The following is a 24,969-nucleotide window of genomic DNA, read 5'->3' as shown; positions in this document are numbered from 1 at the left end:
CAGAATTAGAGAAGTTTGAGTGTTTTCTGTTTTGAAACTTGATTGTGTCAGTGAAATACAGTTGTGAATATTGTTTTAAAATACTAATAAAAGGCAAATTGGTAATGTAGATGATTAGTTAGACCTAAAGTTTCACGTGTGTGTGTTTAACCTCTAGATACCCAAGATGACAAGGAGAGAATTAAAAAGTATGGAGCATTTATACGTACTCTTCCTGGAGTGAACCGAGCAACCTTGGCAGCTATAATTGAACACCTTTACAGGTGGGTAGATTCATAACTTTTCTAGATATTTCAGATATGGCACTCAGTAAGTCATTATTTTTTTTAATTTAAAGTACTGTGGTTAACCTTCTATTTGTGAATGTAAATCTTCCACCATATCTTAAGAATGGTTTCAAAATGGAATTCCCATAAACTGTCAGTTTAGTGTCTCTTAATGCAATTAAGAAACATTTCAAATAAATAGCCCAGGAGAATTTCTTAAATGGATTAGAAATAATCATATATCACCTTCTCAGATACATCTGGTACTTAAGAATTTTAAAACATTTTGATGTCAGACTATTGATTAGACAAGGGAAATTTCAAAAGCCAAAACCATTTTCTATGTCAGGGCATGCAGTCCCCTGCATTTGGGAGGCTAGGAGGAATAAAATGGTAGCTTGCGAAATGACATCTGAAAAATCAGGGTGTTTGGGAATAACATTTTAAGTCAACAAACTTAGGTTTGTTTATTTTGCTATGAGCAAGAATTATTACAAAAACTTAAATCAGTGTAAATATTGCTTAAGGAATATATTGTTGGCAGCTTCCTGCATGGATGAAATGTTCCCTTGAATAAATTTCTGTGAAGCTGAATTCTACTGAAAATACCTTAGTTGAAGTTTAGATTCCTAAATCTCCACAATTTGTCTTTTTTCTTATCTTTCTTTTCCAATCACTGCTTCTCATGCATGTAAACTCCATTACTATGCATCTCATTTTCTTATTGTGTCACACAAATATAGTCGATATACCGTATGGTCCTCTCTCTATGCCCAAGAGACACTGGGACAGATTGTTTTTTTTTTTCTTCACAAATTTCAATATGTGACCTGCTGCTACAATTATCAGTTAATATTTTAAACATTGAGTTGCATATAATTCTTAAACTTCTTAATTCATACTTGAATTTCAGATAATGAGCTACTTCCTATCCTTTGTTTAACTAATATTTATTTTCGCTCCTACTATATACAATGCCCATTAAGAGGCCATGTAAACAGAAATGATTGCTAATAGTACATGAATAACAAAAATAGTCTTAAGACTGCAGTTTCCAAATAGCACCAAGGAACCCTGAGACATCACAGTGGGGATGAGGACTTGCAGGGATGCTGCAGAGCATTTTATACATTTTAGGAAAACACAACACTGTCAGCACAGATTTTGAAACAGAATTTTAGCATATGACATGAAATTAAAGAGGAAGGATCGAGTGATACATCATTGTGTGTTGAGATCCAGGGGATGCTTCAGATCTAGAAGGATAAATGAACTGGGCATGACAGAAAATTAAGTACGAGACATGAGTGAGGGATATTTTCAGGAAACATGTGTGCTAGAAGATGAGATGGTTTGTAGCTGGCTGGCATCAGGCTGTGAAAGGCTCTGTTCATTGTGCAAAAACATTTGGATTTCATTCCTTTACATAATAAGGAGTGACTGATCCAATCTGTTTTAGGATAATAACCCATGTCCTGGGATTGATTGGGAAGAGGTTAGAACAGAGACAGAGAAACCTACTTAAGACACAATTTCTGTGGACTTCTAATGAGAAAAGCTGAGTGGGAAGAGAGTAAACTGGCTGAATATGGGACACTTGCAGATACTAGTGTGGGAGCAGGGAAATACAGGAAGAAAAGGAAAATACATAGTGGACATATTTATGCCAGTAATTCAGGCAGTTACAGAAACCAAACAGGTGATAAGTGCTGGAGGAGAATGCTCAGGAGAGATGAGAATATCTGATAGTGTCATCAAAGTTTGAGAGGTCAGTGTGGATAAAGTCAGATTAATTTAGCATTTAGTTCTATCCGTGCTCTAGATAACAGACCACTTCTTCCATGACTAATATTGACTTAATTCCCTTCACTGTATATATTTATGTTACGCACTGCAGTGTGATTAGGGGCTTTCCTAGTGGCTCAGTGGTAAAGAAGCCATCTGCCAAGCAGGAGAGGCATGTTCGATCCCCAGGTCGGGAAGATCCCCGGGAGAAGGAAATGGCAGCCCACTCCTCAACCCACTCCAGTATCCCCACCTAGGAAAAGCCGTGACAGAGGAGTCTGGCAGGCTACAGTCCATGGGGTCACAAAGCGATGGACACAGCTTAATGACCAAACCGCCACCTCCACAGTGTGATTAACACAAAGTCTCTGACTGTGAGATGCTTAGATTCTAATAGTAAGAGAGGCAGACTTGCAGATAAAATTTCCAAATATTTAAAGTCTAGTGTGATTTAAAAAAAGTACAGAGTGGTTTTGAGAGGGATGCCCACAGTTATGACATTCTCCTCTACTAATGCCTTTTGCATCTTATAAATCATACATGATGATCAAACTGGCTCTGTCTCCCCTATGCAATTTGGTATTTCATTGTGAGTTTCTTACACTGTCATATATATTGCTGTCATATTTCCTTGTTTTTCTTGTACCTACTAGAATCTTTGCCCGTTATAGTCAGGTGTACCTACCTAGTCTTGCTTTATTCCTTAGATAGAGTTGATTTCCCTTTTTAGCATGTGTTTTAGAAATTCACAAATGTAATTAGACAGTCAGTTAAGCAGCTGCTATGTCTACAGTCAGTGATAGAATTAACATATTTCCATGGGCATCAGGTAGAGTTCTGCATTTTTATCATTGTAAATTTCCTTTTATTGGGGTGATGGCTGTGGTTTTTTTCTTAATTACTTTGAACTTAAACATTTGTGAATACTTGAAAGTTCTTTGTAAAACTGGTGTTATAGCCTGCTGATTGGGAGAATTGATTCTTCTCATGTCTGTTCATTGTAAAAAGTGATTGCTTTCTGAGAGGTGTCTTATTTTGAATAACCACTGAAACACTTTGGACCAGGCATTTTCTCACCTGGTAAGGATGTGCTGGGAAATTCAACAGTTGCCCTGAACCTTGAATTTGGAACTCTTTACTTTATGCATCCCAATTTGCCATTCTTGCCTTATTTCCTGCTTACCTACTGCCCCGTCCCTCTTTTATTTATGCTTCCATCCTGCAAGTCACTTGACACCTTTCTGCAAGCGCACCTTTGTGCCTTAGCTATAGGTTGTCCCATCTGTAGAACTGTCTGGATATTGGGGAGGGGGGTCCTTCTTCTAAAGCGATGATCAAGAACTGCTTTGTAACTTGTAGTGATATCTTTGACAGTAGTCTTTTCTAATGTTCTTAAACCTGAAGGATACTTGGAAGAAAGAACTGTGTATTTTTCTTTAAATCACCACTCCACCTTTAGTATCAGTAACTTTCAGTATGTTTGTGTTTAAAAAATAGGATAAATGAACATGAAGCCATAAGTTTTATCAAATGTTCACATAGAAATGTGTTGTAACAAGCACTGCTTTTTTTCTAACAGGGTTCAGAAATGCTCAGAAATCAATCACATGAGTGCCCACAATTTGGCCTTGGTTTTTTCCTCCTGTTTGTTTCAAACTAAGGGACAAACTAGTGAAGAAGTGAATGTAATCGAGGACTTAATTAATAATTATGTTGAAATTTTTGAGGTAAATATTTTATATCCTGCCCTTGTTAAAATAGTTTTGATATTATTGTTTGCAAACAAAAATATGTATTTTAGGATGTCTTTATTCACGTCTTTAGGAATTTTTAAAAATAAAGGATAGGTACATGATCCTTCACTTTTCAGATATAACTAACATTTTAAGCTATAGCCATTCATTTAAATTTGGCTGCTTCTAAAGCTTTTTTACCATCTGGTGTCTGTTGCACAGAATATTTCTATTTATAGTGTTTTTATGTTTTTTTTCTCAGTATGTGTATGCATTAAGTATGTCTATTTAGAGGTGTGAAATTATGAAATTCAAAAATTCAGTAAATTACATCAGACTGATAAATTTTGCAGTTGAAAGCATTTTAGAGTTTTCATTTAGTTGTGCATGAATTGGAAAAAAATTCTGAAGTAATATTCTGTGGTTTTTATTGTCATCTCTATTTTAATTATTTGACTTTTCAATTTGCTATTTTATGAAGTTCATATTTTCATGTTTCATCAGAAAACTCTTAGAATAGGGATAATTTTTTATTTCAAAGGAGTAAAAACAGAGGAAATAAGCCTAGGATTTGAATATGGTGGGGGGGATATAGGGGTACCTGGGTCAAAGGTCCATTTTCACTGCTTGACTGTTTCTGTCATCTCAATGTTGTTATTAAACCTTTTTGGGCATTCTGTTAAATAGTCTTGTACAAGATCCCTTGTTTTACAGAATTGTGTCTTTACCAGATGATCAAATAGGTTAATGTAATAGGTTAACTTTTGTAGTTCATACATTCTTAAATAATGACTCATCACAAGATTGCTTAAAAAAGGAAAAGAAAGTATGTTTAAATAAAATAACAAAGTTCATATCTTAGTTTATGTAGGAATGAACAATTGTTGAATTCTCTTTGTTCCTTGATCTCCTCTTTATCTCTTCCTTTATGTGTCCACTGTTTTTGATCAATAGCAACATCTTCACAATAGTTCTGATGCTGAGAAATGAAAGACTTTGAAAAATAAACGTGTGGCTTTGCATGCTCTCTTGATTTTCTGTTTTTGTACTGTTATAGTAATAAAAACGTTTATCTACATAGTTTTGTTAAGTCCAACTTTGACCAAATGGTGGAAACTTCATAAGCCCTTAATGAACATTTCTGATAAAAAGAAGTCTTTACTCTCAACGTACATAAACTCTGTCGAACCCTTCATCAGCCACTTTGCTTGTTAACGCACCTCAGCAAAGGGGATGCCACTGATGGAACGTGTAGCCTAAAGTGCTATCATCATAAGATATTCTGAACTTTATGAGCCTCTGTGTTGTTGGCTTGATATCTGCCCTGGCTGTGTGGGCCCCCGCTGATGAAGATGGCCATTCTCATTTATTTTGAACATGTCAGTCTTTAAATTCCTGCAGAAAGTTATGTGAGGATGAGTACCATCACTCCTTGTATTTTATTAGAATGTCCCAAATTATATTTTAAACAGGTTAAAGAAGACCAAGTCAAACAAATGGACATAGAGAATAGCTTTATTACCAAGTGGAAAGACACTCAAGTGAGTAGTAATAGTTAGCTCTCCAATTTTAAAAAATTAAAAAAAAAACCAAAACAACAAAACAAAGCAAAAACTTTCATTGTAAGTAAACATTTGTTGTGTTTATTTTCAAATTCCTATTTGAAGCAAAGTAAAACTAATGGGGGAAAAACCTAGATAAAACAGCTGTGAAGTTCTGTAGCATGACACATACAAAATGCCAAAGGATGCTAATGTGATGTTTTCAAAACATAGATGGAAAAGTCAGTTCTAATCTTATCACAATGTCCTTTTTGAAATCAGTTTTCATTTATGAAGCGCTATTGAAAATACTAGTGGGTTTCAAAGGAAGCATTTAAAGTCAAATACTGAAATAAACAGAAAATTCAGGCTCCCTAATGATTCGTTCTGTTATGCTTTTGAAATTGTAAGTTATTTCTTACATGCTTTTGCTCTGCATGCTCTTGGATGATTGCACTAGTGGGACTGCTTCTGTTCTGCACTTCGTAACATGTTGATTTATGTCTTAAGTTGACTTTTCTAGATCTTCCTTACTTTCCTCGGTTGCATCATATTGGGTTTGTGTGTTCAGGTTGCACTACTGCTTTTCCAGGGTACCTGTCCTTGTTTGATGAATATTCACTGGACTTTTGTGAAGCTGACTTTGTCTTCTAATAACTAGCAATTATAGTGGATTCAGGGTACCAATGTAGATTAGACAAATGGGTCAAAGAAATTCTCTTTGTAGGTACACTCAGAGTATGAGGTGAATGCTTTCTTATTAGTCAAACCCCAAGTTCACTTCATTCCTGAAATACACACAACTAATTCAGAGAAATTGTCAGAGCTGTCATTCCATATGAGGGAGATGAGGAAAGTTTCATTCAAATGTGTGGATCCCCTAGTACCAGTGAAAAGTGAAAGTGTTCGTCACTCACTCATGTCTGACTCTTTGTGAACCCATGGACTGTAGCCCGCCAGGCTTCATTGGCCATGGAACTCTCCAGGCAAGAATACTGAAGTGGGTAGTCATTCCTTCCTCCATGGATTCTTCCCGACCCAGGGATCGAACCCAGGTCTCCCACACTGCAGGCAGATTCTTTACCGTCTGAGCCTCCAGGGAAGCCCACTACTGTGAGATTAATTGCGTAAAAAAGTGTTTCCTCCATTTTGAACCAAAGCAATTAATGCAGCCTCCAGAGGACTTAGCAGTAACACTAAAAAAAATGTGGCTCATTAGCAGTTGGTTCTCTTGGATTCTTGCTTTTTGGAGAGAGTTTCGATATGAAACAAAGGATTGTGTGAGCCTAAGGGTAATCTTTGGCAGTACTATCTGTATTGTTATTGGATAAAGTATGAGTACCATTCTGCAGTTTTATCATTTGTATTCATACTACAATAAAGAAATGAGTCTTGAATACTTTCTAATTAAGTAGAAGTAAGTATTGCTAAAATAAGAAAAGAATTGTCTATAAAATAAAGCAATTTGGAAGAAAAGTAGAACAGTTTGGAAAAAATCTGTTGTTTTGCTGGAGTTTTTCTCCAGTCCATTCAAAACTTCTCTGAAGTAGTTTTCTGACAGACTCTTAAGTCTTATCCCTGTTTGATTTTCTGAGCTATTCTTGTTTTTGGCTACACTCTATGAATTCTTTGTGTTTGCTTTTTTAATTTTTAAAATGTGTCCTTCCCGGAGAGTTGTTTATACAAACACAGGGAAAAGTAAAAATGTCAACTGTATCTTTTCTTCCATAGCATCTTTATGTAGCTCTAAACATAAGGAAGAAAAATCGGAAATACGCTTTTCTAAGCCTGTAGTGTCGGAATAACCATGAACAGCTCTTCAAAGTACATTTTTAATGTTTGCCCCATAAATTTACTCAGCAGGCTTTATTCTGAGGCAAATTTAACTTTGAAATGATCATTTCTCCATTATGATCTTTTTCTAAACATGAGTGATGGATGTGGCTTCTAAGTGATTACATAACTTAAGGGAATTTCTGAAAAAAGCAACTCAGAATATTTTTCATAGATTTGTTTGGTTCTTTTTTAATCTTCTTCACATTATTCTGTCAATCTACATAGTGACATCTTATGCTTTGTATTCCCTGCCTTCTGTTTTCTTCACATAGTGTATCTTCTTAGGTATAATAATGACCCAAATAACCTAGCACTTGATGTTTGGCTAAAGGTAATTAAAATAAAAACTTTATTATCTTCTTATATTCTGTCACTTCACTTTTAATTTTTATTGCTAAATATACATTTTCTATTTGTAATTTTAATACAGCTCTGACCTAATTTATCTTCAGATTTCAATTTTTGGCCTTACTATCTCAGTTTCTCCTGTAGCCAGATGCATTACTTCAATAAGAATGTTAAGGGTATATGAAGACACTATCCTTTTGAGTATAAGATAAGAAAAATGGTATGTGATTGTGTTTGCTGATCCTTTTGAGTATAAGATAAGAAAAATGGTATGTGATTGTGTTTGCTGATTATACATGTGTGTGGATTCCACATCCTTAACTATATCCAGAAAATGGATATTATTATGTTGTTAATAGGGAGATTGATCCCATTTCATTATTATAAAATTTTTAGAATTATGACTAGGACTTTTGAACCATCTTAAGTATTGTGTGTGTTGTTGCAACATACTTACATTTGCTGTCTTTGCATCTGCCGTTTTTAGGTTTCCCAGGCCGGAGATTTGTTAATTGAAGTATATGTAGAAAGAAAGGAGCCTGACTGCAGTATCATAATTCGGGTGAGTCCCAAATATGGAATGCAAAGAATACTGTTGAAAATCATAAATGTTAGCATTAGTCTGTCTATCTTGAATTTTCCATTGTTTTTTTCTGTCTTATTTTATATGTCCAATTCAAATCATGACAAGTTTGACTGTTCCTGCCAATATCCTCTGGGAATCCCGTGTTTTAGTCATTTGGAGACCACCCTATGTTCTTTTGGTTGCGGTTAGGATGTTCTATCGGAGCAGGCAACGGCACCCCACTCCAGTGCTCTTGCCTGGAAAATCCCATGGACAGAGGAGCCTGGTGGGCTGCAGTCCATGGGGTCGCTAAGAGTCGGACATGACTGAGCGACTTCACTTTCACTTTTCACTTTCGTGCATTGGAGAAGGCAATGGCACCCCACTCCAGTGTTCTTGCCTGGAGAATCCCAGGGACGGGAGAGCCTGGTGGGCTGCCGTCTATGGGGTCGCACAGAGCCGGACACGACTGAAGTGACTTAGCAACAGCAGCAGCAGCAGCAGGACGTTCTATAGAACAGCCTGAGCTCTAGCATCTGCTACTCATCGTCCTACCTTCTTGACATGAGGCAATGGATATACTCCCATCTGAGTCTCTATCTTCTTGCCTTTCTAATGAGGGAAAATTACAGTATTTATGTAATAGCATTAATTTGAGGACTTGGTAAGATCCTGCCGGTAAAACACTTAGCAGATATCACGGTACATAGTCAGTTCAGTTCAGTCGCTAAGTTGTGTCCAACTCTTCGCGACCCCATGGACTGCAGCACACCAGGCCTCCCTGTCCCTCACCAACTCCTGGAGTTCACTCAGATTCATGTCCATTGAGTCAGCGATGCCATCCAACCATCGCGTCCTCTGTCATCCCCTTCTTCTCCTACCTACAGTCTTTCCCAGCATCAGGGTCTTTTCAGATGAGTCAGTTCTTGGCATGAGGTGGCCAAAGTACTGGAGTTTCAGCTTCAGCATCAGTCCTTCCATCGAATATTCAGGACTGATTTCCTTTAGGATGGACTGGTTGGATCTCCTTGCAGTCCAAGGGACTCTCAAGAGTCTTCTCCAACACCACAGTTCAAAAGCATCAATTCTTTGGCGCTCAGCTTTCTTTATAGTCCAACTCTGACATCCATACATGACCACTGGAAAAACCATGGCCACATGGTACATAAGTGCTTAATAAATAACAACTAGTATAAACCCCACCCCTGTATCCTAGACTTTGTTGTTGTTTTGTTAATAAGTTGGGTCCGACTCTTTGCAACCCCATGGCCCATACCCACCAGCCTCCTTTGTCCATGAGATTCTCCTGCCAAGAATCCTGGGGTGGGTAGCCATTCCCTTCTCCAGGGAATCTTCCCGACCCAGGGATTGAACCTGCATCTCCTGCATTGGCAGGTGGATTCTTTACTGCTGGGCCACCAGGAAAGCCGATCCTAGACTTTAGCTTCCAATATTTCAGTGTACTGGAATATGAAATAACGCTTCTCTTCCTTGGTAACTTTAGTTAGCTATTTGTTTTGAATTTAAAAGATCCTTCTCATGTTACCATAGTCTGTACTTACTCGGCCTTAAGAGAGTGAGACTGCTTTCTTTGTGCATAGGATAGACATGCTGCCATCTAACAGTAGGAATTCCGCTTTAGCTTCTTGGCTTTTTTAAAGTGCAAGATAAAACAGAGTCTTAACATTAAATATTTCTGGAATCTAGTTATGCCAAAGACACTGTAATATTTTATATATGTTTAATGATTACATACGGGGATATTCTCAGTTGGCACAGTGGTAAAGAATCCACCTGCAAGGCAGAAGACACAGGTTCGACACCTGGGTCAGGAAGATCCTCTAGAGGAGGAAATGACAATCCATTCCAGGATGCTTGCCTGGAGAATCCCATGGACAGAAGAGCCTGGTGGCTATAGCCCATGGGGTTGCAAAGGGCTGGACAAACTGAGCGACTAAGCATGCACACGCACAGATGATTACGTATGATTCTTTGACACTGGTTACTCAGCTCTGGAACTGACATGAGCTGCCTTGCACTCCATGGCCACATCTGTTTGTTATGCTGAACATGTGATGTTGATCACAGGGGACATGAGGAAGTAGTAGAGAGATCTCGGCATAAGTCTATTACTTATGCTGAAAGGGATAGTCAAAGTACATGACTTAACTCTGCTTACCCATAAACTCTTCACTAGTTCATTTAAATTTTATCTAATAGAGCCATAACAAGTTATTAAAATTGAGCAAAATTCATATTTTAAGTATATTCACATAAAAGAGTGTCTAGTTTCACCTACAAAAACTCTAAATTCTCTTGAAAAACATAGCAAAAACTATACAAAAATAAACATCCAGTTAGTGCTTAAGACTTTGCACAGCTCTTATATTTATTTCAGCCGATCATTACCTCAACCCAAGGAGGTTGGTGAAACAGGTGATGTCTCATGTTCATATGGGTAGAAATGGGAATTAGTAACACTAAGGCCTGGATGCTAACATTAGTCATGATATTCCAAGTCTGATGTTCATTAGATTGGTTTGTGTATCACTTAGAGTAATTAATTCCAAAGTGTGCTTTGTAGAGTTCTAGGTGTTCTGAAGAGGGGCCTTGGGTATCACCTGGAACAAGGAAATGAGTTCCAATTTTCCATTCCTGTGTCACCCTGAGGACCTCCCTGCTGACTATTTCACTAGTTTGGTCTCTCAGTAATTTATTTTTTTGAGGAAGGGCTATGCATCTTAAAAAATTGTAAAGCCATTCTGATGAGCGACATCACTGAAATCATTCATCTACTAAGGTTTCTACTCCTTAAAATTCTCTGCTTTTGCCATATGCTAGTTTTTTTTTTTTTTTTAATTTTAAGGTTGTACTACATTGAGCTTTTCTAAACAGCAAATAATGGACTTCACTGCATCATTAATATATTCCAAGTCAGTGTTAGTCGCTCAGTCATGTCCCAGCTCTTTGCGACCCCATGGACTGTAGCCCACTAGGCTCTCTCCAGTCAAGAATACTGGACTGGGTAGCCCTTCCCTTCTCCAGCAGATCTTCCTGACCCAGGAACTGAACCCAGCTTTCCCACTTTTCAGGCAGATTCTTTACCATCTGAGCCACCAGGGAAGCCTAATATATTCCAAAGGTATCACTAAATTCCACAAACTCCAAAGGACAGACTGTATGAGTCACCTCTAATGAAAGATGTTTTATGTTATTTATATATGTGGAATATGCTTATGATCAATAAAGGACAGGACAGATGTAAATGAGCACATTTTCTAAGAAATTTTTAACAGGTGCATACTTGTACTGAAAATGTGGAAATGAGGTTGCAGCTGCAGTATTCTAATGCTTAAATCATGTTCTATTTGTTTAGCATGGTAACTAGATTCTAATTGGAGAAAGCCAACTTGCTTGTGGCCAGCATGCCTGTAAGACTGGTAAAAACGAAAACAGGAAGAAAACAAGTGAAAAATCCCCAAAGTCCCAGAAGAAGGTGGTGTGATTATGCAGTGGCCCGGGGCTCTGAGACTCTCAGAGAGCCGGCGCCCAGGCTGACGCTGAAGACTCTGCCCTTGGCCTGAAAGCAGACTTTGGCATCCCAGCATCTGTCACTTGGCATGGCGGGCCACACCACTAACCCTGGGGCTTTTGGCATGGTAGACAGCAGTCAGCTGTGTATATACAACTTAGAGCCCAAACTGAATAACTGAGCCATTCTGAACTCCTGGTTATAGAACTGAGTGAAAAGATTTTTGCCTACAAGGCCATAGGATCCAATATCTGTGGAAGGTCTTTCTGAGTATGAATAGGTATATTCTTCCCTTTTTGAGTTATTTAATTGTTCACTGAGTTAAAAAAAAAAATTCTTCCCGGTTATATGGGCACTTTTTACACATACATGAAAATGCATTACATTATGGAGAAGATCTGAATATGCTCTTTCCCTTAGGTGCTTAGAGAAACTAGTTAAATGTACTAAGAGGACACTTGTAGTATCTTTAGGTGGTAGATGGCGGGCAGGTGTTACCGCCCTCGCATAAGGCCACATCTGTGTTTGACGTATGTTCTGAAGAAATTGTGCTTCTCTTGCAGATATCTCCTGTGATGGAAGCAGAAGAGTTAACTAATGACATATTAGCAATAAAAAACATAATTCCTACAAAAGATGATATCTGGGCCACATTTGAAGTCATAGAAAATGAAGAGCTTGGTAAGTGGTTCTCATGCTAGGAATTTTTAAATTCCTTAGAGTGTGAAGAAATGCTATTTTTGTGAAAAATCATTACTAACATTTTATGTTTTTCTAAAGTTTCACATCCTATTCTGACTCCCCTTCTACTTCAGTGCATGCATTGATATATGTTCGTGCTATTTGAGGTTGCCCTCCTATGATTTCATTATTAAAATAATTAGATTGTTTTATTGACTGTAAGTTTATAGTGTAAAACATTAGTCGTGTATGTTGCTGCCTCAGGAAATAAGGCCTCATTTTTAAGAACAGGCAGTGTGATTTGTAACAATATTCTGAATGTCACCACCACCATCTAGCTTATTCCACCTTATTCCTGTATGCTGTTTATTTAACAAGGATACTGATTTAAAAGATTATTATTTTAAAAGCTAATTTTGTTTTAAGCCTAGCAGAAGGTTCCTTTTTAGTTTTTTTCTTTTTCATCTATCTTTAGTGGAATGGATCAGATATTTTGTCATTTTTTTAATCTCAGGTACAGAAGAATAAAGAGAGCTTTTAGAATGCGTTGACCACCCCAAGAATAATAAGCCTAACATTCTTACGACACCATTTGGTTTTAAAGACCTCTAGGGGAAAAAAAAAAAAGATGCAGAATGTCTTTGTATCTTGACCATCTGTCTAGTTGATACCTGCTTAGGTCTTGGGACTCTTTCAAGTATAGATGTCAAACTGCCAAAAGTAAAATCTTGCCACCTGCAAGCTCAATACAAAAATTAAAATTGAACATTAAAAATACCTCACTGCGTATCATTAGGAGTCTTATACTCAGTGTTAGAATGAAATGGGGTTATCAAATACTTTGTCTTTCATTGTTCCACCTTGATGTTTTTATTCCTTTATTCTTATTATTGTGCCTTATTCTTTAAAAATGTAATTTGTTTTAAAACACTACTTTCCAGTATTCATCGCCAGGATTCAGTGACACTGGTCCTTTGGCGTCAGTTCACACCGTCTCCCCCACAGTCAGGCCCAGTCTGGCCTCTCATAAAAGGCGTTTTGCCCAATGACTCCAGCAGCCCTCCGCCTGCCAAGTCCAGTGGATTTGCTTCCGGCTTTACTTTGCTTGTTCTCACTGTAGCGTTGATTGCTAATGGCCATTCCCTTTTACTTGAAACGCATTCACTCTGTTTCCGTTGCTGCTTTGATTCTCTTCCTAGTGCTGGAGTTGTTCTATCTCATTTGTCAATTCTTCTTCCTCTGTCTGTCCCCAAATAGTGAGTTTCTGCTGCTGCGCTGATCTTTTTTTTACCGTCTTTTCTCCTTTTGCTTTCTTTGTAAGACAGTCACTAAAGAAGACAATCACTTCTATACCTCGTGCTTGACTAACACAAGAAGGTGTTGTGCAAGTGCACCTTTATTCCCGCCCCTCTGGCCCCTGGTTTACGTCCTTTAAAACCCAGACTAAGGTTCCATCGCATTTGTCTTATTGTTCTTGTTTGTTTTTTATTGTGCCTATCATATGGATTTATTTTTGTCTTTCTTGATGAGAGATCTTTAGAGGGAATAAGGGACTCTGTTTCTATCTCTAGTTCAGTTTTTATCTCTGACAACAGTGCCTAATAACAGCTGCTATACAAGTAAAATCTTTTGCATAAGTGAAGCACAATTTTGCATTACTGTATAGTTAACTCATGGTAAAGTCTTGACTTTGGTTGTTTAATTTTAAGGAGAAGTGGGTAGGTTACCAGCTTCATTTGTGAGTAAAAGATAACTGTCAGCATTACTGCCTAAATTGTCTTTGTAAATCACAAATAGGTTCATCTTGTTGTAAAATCATTTAAAACCCTTTCATTATTGGGAAAAGACAGTCTCACCAATAAGTTGTACTGGAAAAACTGGACAGTCGCATGTAAAACAATAAAATTAGAGCGTTTTCTTACACTATATACAAAAATAAATTTAAAATTGATTCAAGACTTAAATGTAAGACCTGAAACCTTAACACTCCTAGAAGAGAATGTAGGCAGAACACTCTTTGACATAAATTGTAGCAATATGTTTTGGGTCTGTCTTCCAAGGCAAAAGTGGCAAAAGTAATAAAAGAAAAAATAAATAGCACTGAAGAATTGATGCTTTTGAACTGTGGTGTTGGAGAAGACTCTTGAGAGTCCCTTGGACTGCAAGGAGATCCAACCAGTCCATCCTAAAGGAGATCAGTCCTGGGTGTTCACTGGAAGGACTGATGCTGAAGCTGAAACTCCAATATTTTGGCCACCTGATGTGAAGAGCTGACTCATTGGAAAAGACCCTGATGCTGGGAGGGATCGGGGGCAGGAGGAAAAGCGGACAACAGAGGATGAGATGGTTGGATGGCATCACTGACTCAATGGACATGAGTTTGGGTGGACTCCGGAGTTGGTGATGGACAGGGATGCCTGGCATGCTGCAGTCCATGGGGTCGCAAAAAGTCAGACATGCCTGAGCGACTGACTGAACTGAATTAAACTTCATAGCTTGTATACAGTGAAGAAAACCGTCAACAAAATGAAAAGACGGTCTACAGAATGGGAGAAAGTATGTGCAAATCATACATCTGTTAAGAGGTTAATAGGCAAAATATCTAAAGAACCCCTACAGATCAATAGCAAAAAAAAAAAAAAAAAATCCACAAACAACTCAGTTAAGAATGGGCAGAGGATCTGAATAGACTTTTTTCCAAAGGAGACATGCAGATGGCCAACCAGCGCATGCAAAGATGCTCAGCATCACTAATCATCAGGGAAATGTGTTGCTAAATCAAAACCATGATGATCTATCATCTCACAGTTGTCAAAATGGCTGTCATCAAAAAGTCTATAAATAGCAAATGTTGGTGAGGATGTGGAGAAAAAAGAACTCTAGTATACTGTTGATTAAGTAAATTGGTGCAGCCACTGTGGAAAACAGTGTGGAGTTTCCTCCGAAAAACTAAGAATAGAATTACTGTCTGATCTAGCAGTTCCACTCATGGGTACATTATCTGGGAAAGACAAAAATATGTGATTTGAAAAGATACATGCTACCCAATGTTGATAGGGGCATTATTTACAGATATGCTTGTAGACGAGGAACCGCTGGGAGATCTCAAAGGCCTCCTTAGCTCTTAGACAGCGGATGGTCTCCTCCATGCTTCTGTTGCTGTTGATTTTTTAGGAAGTCAACAGCAGAACAATGAATCATGGACTTGGGGTAGACATCCTCTCCCAACACCTTAATTCTCTCAAGGGTTGAGTTAAAGGATGTCCTCATGTCTCAGTTCTGGAGGTCTGTGCCTTTGCGCATTTGTCCTCCAAAATGAGAGGAATAAGCCAAATAGGTGAGGATAGGAAGGAAATATATATATAGCTGGTACAGAGATTGTACTATATCTGGAAACACTCTTTTTAAATTTCTTCTGGGAAAATGAAGGGATGCTTATCCTGAAAATGACTAATTATCAACTTGCATGTGCCAATTAGTATATCACAAATGGTAACATTGGAGTCAGGTGTTGTTTTTGGTTTGGTTTTTTTTTTTGGTTCCTTCTCACTAGTTAAAGAAAAGTTGATGAAAATATAAAAAGACTAGGAGGCTTCAAGCTGTTTTGACTGGTAAATGTCCAGATATATAATCAAAGGAACACCCCATGTACATCAAGAAAAATACATCTGATGGAGTTAGGAATTCAGATTTGGCATGGTCTTAATGTTTGGTCAACCATTCAAGTTGAAATTGCCAGAAGAGAAAACTAAGATTATTTTTACTGCTTTTAGAGGAACACAGCTAAGAAAGCAACAAAGGGACCTGTGATTATGTTGACTTACTGGAGCAGATGGGACCTGTGGAGCCACCTGACCTTCTGAAATGTTAAGAGCTTTATTTCTAGTAACATGCAGGGAAGATAAAGTGAAATGTAAAAGGAAGATAAAAGTGAAGGCATTGGTAGTCCATAAGATTGTGGTTGATAGGAAGAATGTCAGCAGGGAATTGGTGCTTTTTCTAATGTAAATATAAACCCTCCAAGTAACCAAAGCAACCAAAAATAAATAAATAAGTAAATGAATAAATAAGCAAGTGAACCAAAAGTGCTGATTTTATTTTCACTGTCTGTAAACTTTAAAACAATAGTTCTCTACCTAGTCATTTCCAATGTCTCCTTTGTATAATAGATTTTTTTTGTTGTTGTTCACTTTACTATCTTGAGAGAGACTCCTAGAGTGGGTAGCATTCCCTCCTCCAGGGGCTGTTTCTGACCCAGGGATCAAAACCAGGTCTCCTGCATTGCATGCAGAATTTTTTTACCATGTGAGCCCCCAGGGAAGCCCATGTAAGTGCTCTGGCCTTCCTATATGATTGAATATAATGAAAACAGATTCTTAAGTTTATAATTGGAATTATCATAGATGGGATAGCTACAAATTCAGACTGATACAAGCATGTCAATTTGTGACTCATGTATCATTTGCAGAATTGCCATCATTGGTGAAATGGTGTCTTAGTTTGTTTAGCCTGCTGTAACAGAATTGGGATCTTCCCTGATGGCTCAGATGGTAAAGTATCTGCCTACAATGTGGGTAGGCCTGGGTTTAATCCCTGAGTCGGGAAGATCCCCTGGAGAAGGAAATGGCAACCCACTCCAGGACTCTTGCCTGGAGAATCCCATGGGTGGAAGAGACTGGCAGGCTACAGTCCATGGGGTTGCAAAGAGCCGGACATGACTGAGAGACTTCACTTCACTTCACTTCATAACAGAATTACACAGGAGAAATTTATTTCTTACATTTCTGGAGGCTAGGAAGTCCAAGACCAAAGTGCCAGCAGACTTGTTGCTTTGTGAGGACCTGCTTCTTGGATGAAAGATGGCCATCTTTTCACTGAATCGTCGCATGATGAAACAGAACTTTGTGGGATTCCTTTTATATAAGAGCATCGAGCCCATTGGGGCTTTCCTGGTGGCTCAGCGATAAAGAATCTGCCTGCCAGTGCAGGAGACCCAAGTTCGATCCCCGGGTTGGGAAGACCCCCCTGGAGAAGAAAATGGCAACACACTCCAGTACTCTTGCCTGGGAAATCCCATGGACAAAGGAGCCTGGTGGGCTACAGTCCATGGGGTCACAAAGAGTCAGAAACAACTTAGCAACTAAACAACAAACCCATTTGGGGGGGACTTTGCCCTCATGATTTAATTACCTCCCAAAGGCCCCTCCATCTAATACTGTCACAGTGGGAATGATTTCAACCTGTGACTTGGGGGAGTGGGGAAACATCCAAGCCACAGCAGGTGAACAACTCTCAGCAAAATTCTGACAAAGCACGATTATTATTTTTTGTTTTTTTGCTTTTGTAGTAGTCAAGATTCATGGAAAAAATACATCATGTTACGTCCATATAAAATATTTTGAGAATTTATATTAAGGCTAGTTAGAGTCTAAGGTATTAGTTGATAAGTAGGATTTCCTTTGAAATAAGTGTCTGAGACATTGGAAACGTGTACTAGACAGAAAACAAGTCTTTCTCTGTCTCATCCTTTGAAAGATGCCAAGCGTTCTCAACCCACTGCCACCAGTGGGTCCTGATGGCGGCCAGCAGGACGAGCTGAAACCCGCCTTAGGAGAGGGTATCATTTTTTACCAACTTCCGGTATTTTAATGCTTCACTTTAAGAATGAACTGGTAGCCTACCAATGTAGCACTCTACCCCTTAGTTCCTTCACATGCTGAAAAAGTTAACTGCTCACGGGGCCTCATTTAGCTGGGCTTCCTCACCGAGAGGCTCAAGCTGGTGAAGTAGCTACTTTCTACACGGCAGCATCATAACAAAAGTTCTCTTCCTTCTCATATCTACTGTGAGATGGACCAGAATCTTTCTGGTCCTTCTCTTGATTGACAGGGTGCTGTCATCCTCTGAGAGACTTGCATGGCTCTAGATTTGACACTAAAATTTTAATTATTAAGGAAGTCATAATCGTCTCTGGAAATCCTATGTCATTACTTCCAGAAATTTAAGGATAATACCAATTGTTCCAGGTGGAAATGCATCGTTCTCTGTTTAACAAGGGAGGCCAGGTTTAATTCTACGGACAGGATTTTAAAATATTGAAAACATGACTTACCTAGCTAAAGAACCACCTTCACACCCTGTTCTTAAATAATTACGCTGAATTTGCAGCAAAAAATTTAATGCCCTAGATAGTGTGAGCGCATGCATGCTAAGTCACTACAGCCATGTCCCTCTCTTCATGACCCTGTAGACTGTAGCCCACCAGGCTCCTCTCTCCATGTGATTCTCCAGCCAAGAATATCGAAGTGCATTGCCATTCCCTCCTCCAGGGATAAATAGTGTACAAATCAGGTTTTGTTTTGTTTTTTTTTTTCCCCTAGTAATACCCCAATGCCAGCTGACTTATATAATTTATGACAGATGGTTGTAAATGTAACTATTAACAAAAACTTGATGACTCAGTCCATTTTCCCTCTTACCTCTTTTATAATTGTGTCATTTTCATCCTATTTTTCAGCTCAGTTTTTATGCAGGAACTTGGATCTTCAGGATTTTCATTCTCTTGAATTATTTAATATTGATGTGAAAAACATACTTGGCTAATTTTTGTAAATCTATATTTGCCTGCCTCTCTGCTGTGATATATTTCAGTATACCTAAGAGTACCTTTGAGGTATCACTATTCTATCTACTGGTAACAGTGACACTCTTTAATACAAATGTTCTAATATTTGGAAGTCTCATTACAAATTCTTATAATAAAGGAGAGTAAGCTTTTATTTCAATCCAGGTAGTTTTGCAGTTAAGAATAGCATTTCTACCTCCAAGCCAACTGCAGTATGATGAATTTCCTGGCATAAAGGATGTCAAAACTATCTTATTTTCTTACTATCTTCTCACTAAGGATAGGAAAGTGAAGGACAAAGTGTGAATTGACATTGTTTTTCACTTTGCCTACATTACCATTTGTCCTCAGAAATATCTTGGTGAGTTGATACTTTTTCCCCAAAATTACATATGTGAAAATCATCATGGGGAGATTTACATATCTTTACAAAGTAAAACCAAGTGTAATAGTTATGATTTGGAGCTTGGGGCTGTAAAGTCAGATAGATTTGAGAATCAAATCTCTGTTCCTCACTTGAATCAGCTGTTTGATTTTAGGCAAGTAGATGAACCTCTCTGATTCTTGGGTTCTTTTACATGTAATATAAATAATGATAATTTGTAATGAGGTGTAAGAGTTGAAAACAGCAACTGATGTAAGGTAGCCAGTATATATTACGTTGATACATAGTTATTCTAGAAATGTCAACTGTTAACAGGATAAGTAGTGTCAGAGTTTTGCAAGTAGTATCCCATGATTTTTGCCAAACCTTTTATAAATTTATTTTAAAAAACATGATTAATGTAGCACAAAAGATTTTGCTTGATTTTCAAAGAAGTATATATGTCTGCTGATCCATTTACAATTATTTACTGTCAATTTCTGGATTGCCATAGAAATTTGTAAGGTATTTTATCCCCCAAGTATTTATTATTGAACATCTATTACATACTCAGCACTCTGCTTTGTGAAAGGGATATATTTATAAATAAGAGATAGGTTTGTCTCCAAGATGTATGACTTAGTTGCCCTGGTTTTTTTGTTGTTTTTGTTTGCAATCACCATCACAATGCCTAGGCTTGCACCAAGATGCACAGAATGCAGAACTGCATTTTATTGTACTGAAGAGGAAGCTATTTAAATGGGAAGGAAAAAAAACAAGTTCCAGAATGCTGTGCTAATAAAAGGGAGACCAGTACTAAAGAGAATGTGATACACTTGGGTCTTTTTTATTACTTGTGACTTATGTATATAGCATGGGTAATATACAAATGTGATGCTGTTGACACAGACTTTGAAGTTTGTTATTGGCATTACTACTTTAACCATAAACAAAAACCCTAGTAGGAGGTTATGAAAGAGTCGAGTTGACTTATAAAGGCTGTGGTACCAGGAAGCTTACATCAACATCTTCACATTAGAGCTTATGTTCTTGCTATTTCAATTATGCTATTTTCAGTACACTATGAAAAGACTTGATTTTTTTCTCCCCCAGCATATGCTTCTGTTACAAGGTTTTATTAAGTGATTGGCATATTTTGACTAGGCTTCCCAGGTGGCACTAGTGGGAAAGAGGCCACCTGCCAATGCAGGAGACTCGGGTTCGATCCCTGGGTTGGGAGTAGGAAATGACAACTCACCGCAGTCTTCTTGTCTGGAAAATCCCATGGACAAAGGATCCTGGCTGGCTACAGTCCATGGGGTTGCAAAGAGTCAAACATGACTGAGCACGCATGTATGCACACATGCATATTTTGATCAGCAAAAAACTTTCCTATGAAATTTTGATTGTAACTCTAAAAACCTGTGGGGTTTTTTGGTTAGTTAACTCTAAGCTAAGAACTTGTGATATATTTAAAAGTATGGCTTCATAAAACAGAATATATATGGATGAGTATTTATCAAGGAGAAATTGTGAAGATGTGATCAACTTTTTGCTTGTTATCCTATTATATGAACTGTTAATGGATAATATTGCTGCATAATGTTTCTGATTGATATTTCCACTAATAAACAGAGATTACTCAGTACTGTTTGCTAAAGATTATATTCTGTTCTTTTTGAAGTTATACTTTATAATTTCATATAAGTTGATTATCAGCTGTTGTTCACTAGTGTTGATCAGAAATTATGCTAGTCCTGTTGGGATACACAAAGGATTTATACTTAGTACTGGACCAATTACTAGTACTTTTACAATTATATAATTGTATATGCAAACAGGCATTTTTGCATAAGCAAATCAGAGTGTTGTTTAAATTAAAAAGTAGAATAATTCACTAACTGAAATTTTTATCTGAAGAATGCTCTGCTCTGCTGTGCCTAGTCGCTCAGTCGTGACTGACTCTTTGCCACCCCATGGACTGTGTGTAGCCCGCCAGGCTCCTCTGTCCATGGAAATTCTCCAGGCAAGAATACTTGAGTGGGCTGCCATGCCTTCCTTCAGGGGATCTTCCCAACCAGGGATCGAACCCAGGTCTCCCACATTGTGGGCGGATTCTTTACCAGCTGAGCTACCAGGGAAGCCCCATCTAAAGAATAACACCTCTGAATTTTTTTAAATGCAGGTTAATAACACACAGATGTCTCTGCACAGATTTATTTACACAGTGAATTTTATTACGTGATTAATGCTGTTCCAGGTCTTAAGGTATCCTGTCTATAGTCCTAGCACTATTCTTGTGTACTATAACATACAGTCATGCTTGTTGTAACACACAGAGCTTTTTAAAAGGGTGTCTTAAATTTTATAATAAAAAAAAGGTAACTTTTTTTGGTAACTTGATTTTGTTTTATTAATTTTTTTTGCAGAACGTCCTCTTCACTACACAGAAAATGTGTTGGAACAGGTGCTTCGATGGAGTTCATTAGCTGAACCTGGCTCTGCTTATCTTGTAGTGAAGAGATTCTTAACCATTGACACGATTAAACACTACAATGGTAGGTGCTGCTATTTCACATATCCAACTATGATTGAAAATTCAAGTGGTTAAAGGACAATTATTATGGCACAAGTATTACTTGAAAATGTAAAAAATGGGTAGCTAAATGCAGAATCTACTACATGTTATTGCAGAATAGAAAGAATATATAGATCAAGTGCCATGATCAGATTTTCCCGGTGGGTAGCACCATGATATTAGTTGGTTAATTTGATAGTATCATGTTAAACATTCTGCAGGAATGATTCTTCTTTTTAAGTTTTTGTTTGTTTGTTTTATAGTCATGCTTGGGTGTTTTCCTAATTTTTGGATAGATGGTGAATCATCCTGAGTTATGTTTACATTTGAAAGTTCTCTGGGCACTCAAGGAGTGCAAGCTCTGAGATTGTGTGCTTGTTACAATTCTCACCTATTTTGCCATAATATTGGAAAACAAATATAAAAAAATACTTTTAATAATGGTATTTGCCATCCAACTGGGAGAAGACATGTACACATGTAAGGTTAAGTCAGAAGTTAACTAACATGGGGGAACGATGTTTGACATACCAGAAAACTTTCATTTTGAAACTTTTTTTGTTATGTTGACATTAGCTGGCAGATTAGAAAGATATTTCTTGGCACACAGTCTATAAACCAACTCCGAAAGCAGAGGATTCAAATTTTATTAGATGAAATTTACCACAGCTTTTCTAATTCACATTCATAATAACCATTACTATTTATTAATCATGTATTTTATTAACTGAGCTCCTTACATACCAAAACTCATTTAGAACTTTTTTTTAACCTCTCCATGAGTTATATTATCATTTGAATTTTACAAATGAGGAAAGAGCTCAAAGAAAGTAAGTAACTTGCCTCCAGTTCACATATTTATTAAATCCAGTAAGTCTCCTACATATGAATGTGCAAGATGCAAACTTTCAAAGATATGAATGTGCCTTTGCATGTCCAGTCACATAAGTTAGTTCCTGTGTCTGGCATACCCTGTCCCATGCATACAACCTCTACCATTGGCTTTGCTTTTGTGCGCTTTACTGTACTGTATAGAGTAAGCAGTGCAGTGTCTTTATTTCAAGCCCACGGTGTCCGGAAGCAAAGCCTAAAAGCAGCAGTGATGTAACGGGACTGCTAGTCTGTGCCAAGTGATAACCATGGAAACAAAAGTGAAAACAATTGAGAGAGTGGAGCGAGGCGAAAAGATGTTAGACATTGCTCATTCTTATGACACGAATTTTTGACCGTCGGCACAATTCTAAAGAGCAAGGACAAGATGATGGAACATGTGAAGTCTGCTGTGCGATGATGTCAACGATAATACCAAAGAAATGTGCAAGAGTGATGGAGAAGATGGAGAACCTTCTCGGTGTGTGGATGCAGGATCAGCATCAGTGTGGAGGGCCACGCAGTTTAATGCCGATTCAAGAGAAAGTGAAAAGCCTTTATGAAGGCTTGAAGAAGAAATACGGTGAAAATTAGAGGGTGTATTTTTTAATGTTAGCAACAGCTGGTTTCATCAGTTCAAGGCTAGAGCCAACCTTCACAACATAAAAGTGACTAGGCACTGAGTGCAGATACTGTAGCTTTCTGGGAATTTCCTGAAATACTTTAGGGAATTACTGCTGAAGACACATGTTTACCCAAGCAGATTTTTAATATGGATAAGACAGGGCTGTACTGGAGGAGAATGCCAGACTGAAGTTACATCTGTATGGAGAAACGTTGATGCCAGGCTATAAAGCAGCAAAGGATAGGCTAACTCTGTTGTTTGGTGGCAGTGCTTCTGATATCAAGCTGAGACCTCTCTTAGTTTATCATTCAGAGAAACCAAAGGCCCTTAAAAACATAGCCAGGGGCTCTCTTCCTATTGTGTGAAAGAGTAACCCCAAAGCCTGGGTCACACAGGGCATCTTCCAAGATTGATTTTTCCACCACAGTATCCCAAAGGGAGAGAAATATTACTTGGAGGACGTCCCATTCAACATTCTTTTGTGGCTTGACAGTGCTCCAGGCCACTCCCCACTCATGGACAGTTTTCATCCCATCTTCAAAGCAGTGCATCTTCCACTGAATACTATGTTGCTCACCCAACCTGTGAACCATTATAGCGACTTTCAAGAAATACTACTTATGACACAGTCTTCATCAGGCAGTAAGGTAAATGATGAATCAGGAACAACCTTGAAACAATTTTGGAAGGACTCTAACATCTACAAGGCCATTTTTTTTTTTTTTCCACTTCCCTTGGCGTGAGGTTACTGCTGTCATTGTGAATGGGGTTTGGGAGAACCTTTGCCTACAGTTTGTTCATGATTTTCTTGGATTTGAGAAGGTAGATGAGGAATCCATCTTTGGCAACTTAGTGACCCTCAGTGAGAAGATGAAGCTAGATCTGCAAGAAGATAACTTCATTGAACTCCTTGCTGTGCAACGCAAGGGGCTTATTAATGAAGACCTGATGGAATTGGAGTCCCAGAAAAACAGTGGAGAGAGACAAGGGAAAGAAAAAGTAATTGAAGAACCGAAGAGAGTCACAATTCAGGAAATGGCAAGGGATTCTCTTTATTTGAGGAGTAACTTTTTAAGGCGCAAGACTCAACATAGAATGGTACACAATCTTGCAACAGCCATTCAGAATGCAGTCCAGGGCTACCATGCCACCTATGATGAGGAAAAAAAAAAAAAGAGAGCTACCACCCAGCCATTACTGGATTGTTTTTTCAAGAGAGTAGATGGAATTGAATCAAGCAAGGAAGCAGAACCTGTGCCATCATCAGGCATGAGTGAAATTTCAGCTTTCCCTCTGTCTCCTATTGCTGATGGTCCTCCAGCTGTACCATCTCCCACCTCTTCTCCCTCCTCCATTAGTTAATTCTTCTTGCCTGTTTATTCCATGCCAGCCCCTGTATGCCAGCCGTTGTACTGTATGTTTCAAGGTACTGTACTGTAAGATTAAAATGCTTTATTTTTTACTTTGTTTTTTATATATGATTTGTGTGAAAAATATTATACACCTATTATAGCACAGGCCTGCATAGCTCATTGGGTTGGGTACCTAGGCGAACTTTGTTGGGCTCATGAACAAATTGGACTTATGAATGTGCTCTCAGAACAGAGCTCCTTTGTATAT

General features: G+C 38.1%; 1 protein-coding gene across 2 annotated transcripts in view; it reads left to right on the top strand.

Moving 5' to 3' along the window:
- The window catches only part of ARAP2 (ArfGAP with RhoGAP domain, ankyrin repeat and PH domain 2), a 186,895-nt gene that overhangs the window by 122,727 nt on the left and 39,199 nt on the right, over positions 1-24,969 (top strand). Inside the window, exons 22-27 of one of the 2 annotated variants that reach the window (XM_065907507.1) lie at positions 158-263; positions 3,631-3,778; positions 5,257-5,325; positions 7,997-8,071; positions 12,170-12,287; positions 21,706-21,834. In XM_065907507.1, the coding sequence (XP_065763579.1) occupies positions 158-263; positions 3,631-3,778; positions 5,257-5,325; positions 7,997-8,071; positions 12,170-12,287; positions 21,706-21,834 (645 nt within the window). The remainder of the gene's footprint in view (positions 1-157; positions 264-3,630; positions 3,779-5,256; positions 5,326-7,996; positions 8,072-12,169; positions 12,288-21,705; positions 21,835-24,969) is intronic. The other variant, XM_065907508.1, reaches the window with a different exon arrangement.

This window comes from Muntiacus reevesi, chromosome 16 (assembly GCF_963930625.1).
Source record: "Muntiacus reevesi chromosome 16, mMunRee1.1, whole genome shotgun sequence".
NCBI classification, from domain to species: domain Eukaryota; kingdom Metazoa; phylum Chordata; class Mammalia; order Artiodactyla; family Cervidae; genus Muntiacus; species Muntiacus reevesi.
The sequence above is the reverse complement of the archived record's forward strand: the minus strand, read 5'-3'. Positions and strand labels throughout refer to the sequence as shown.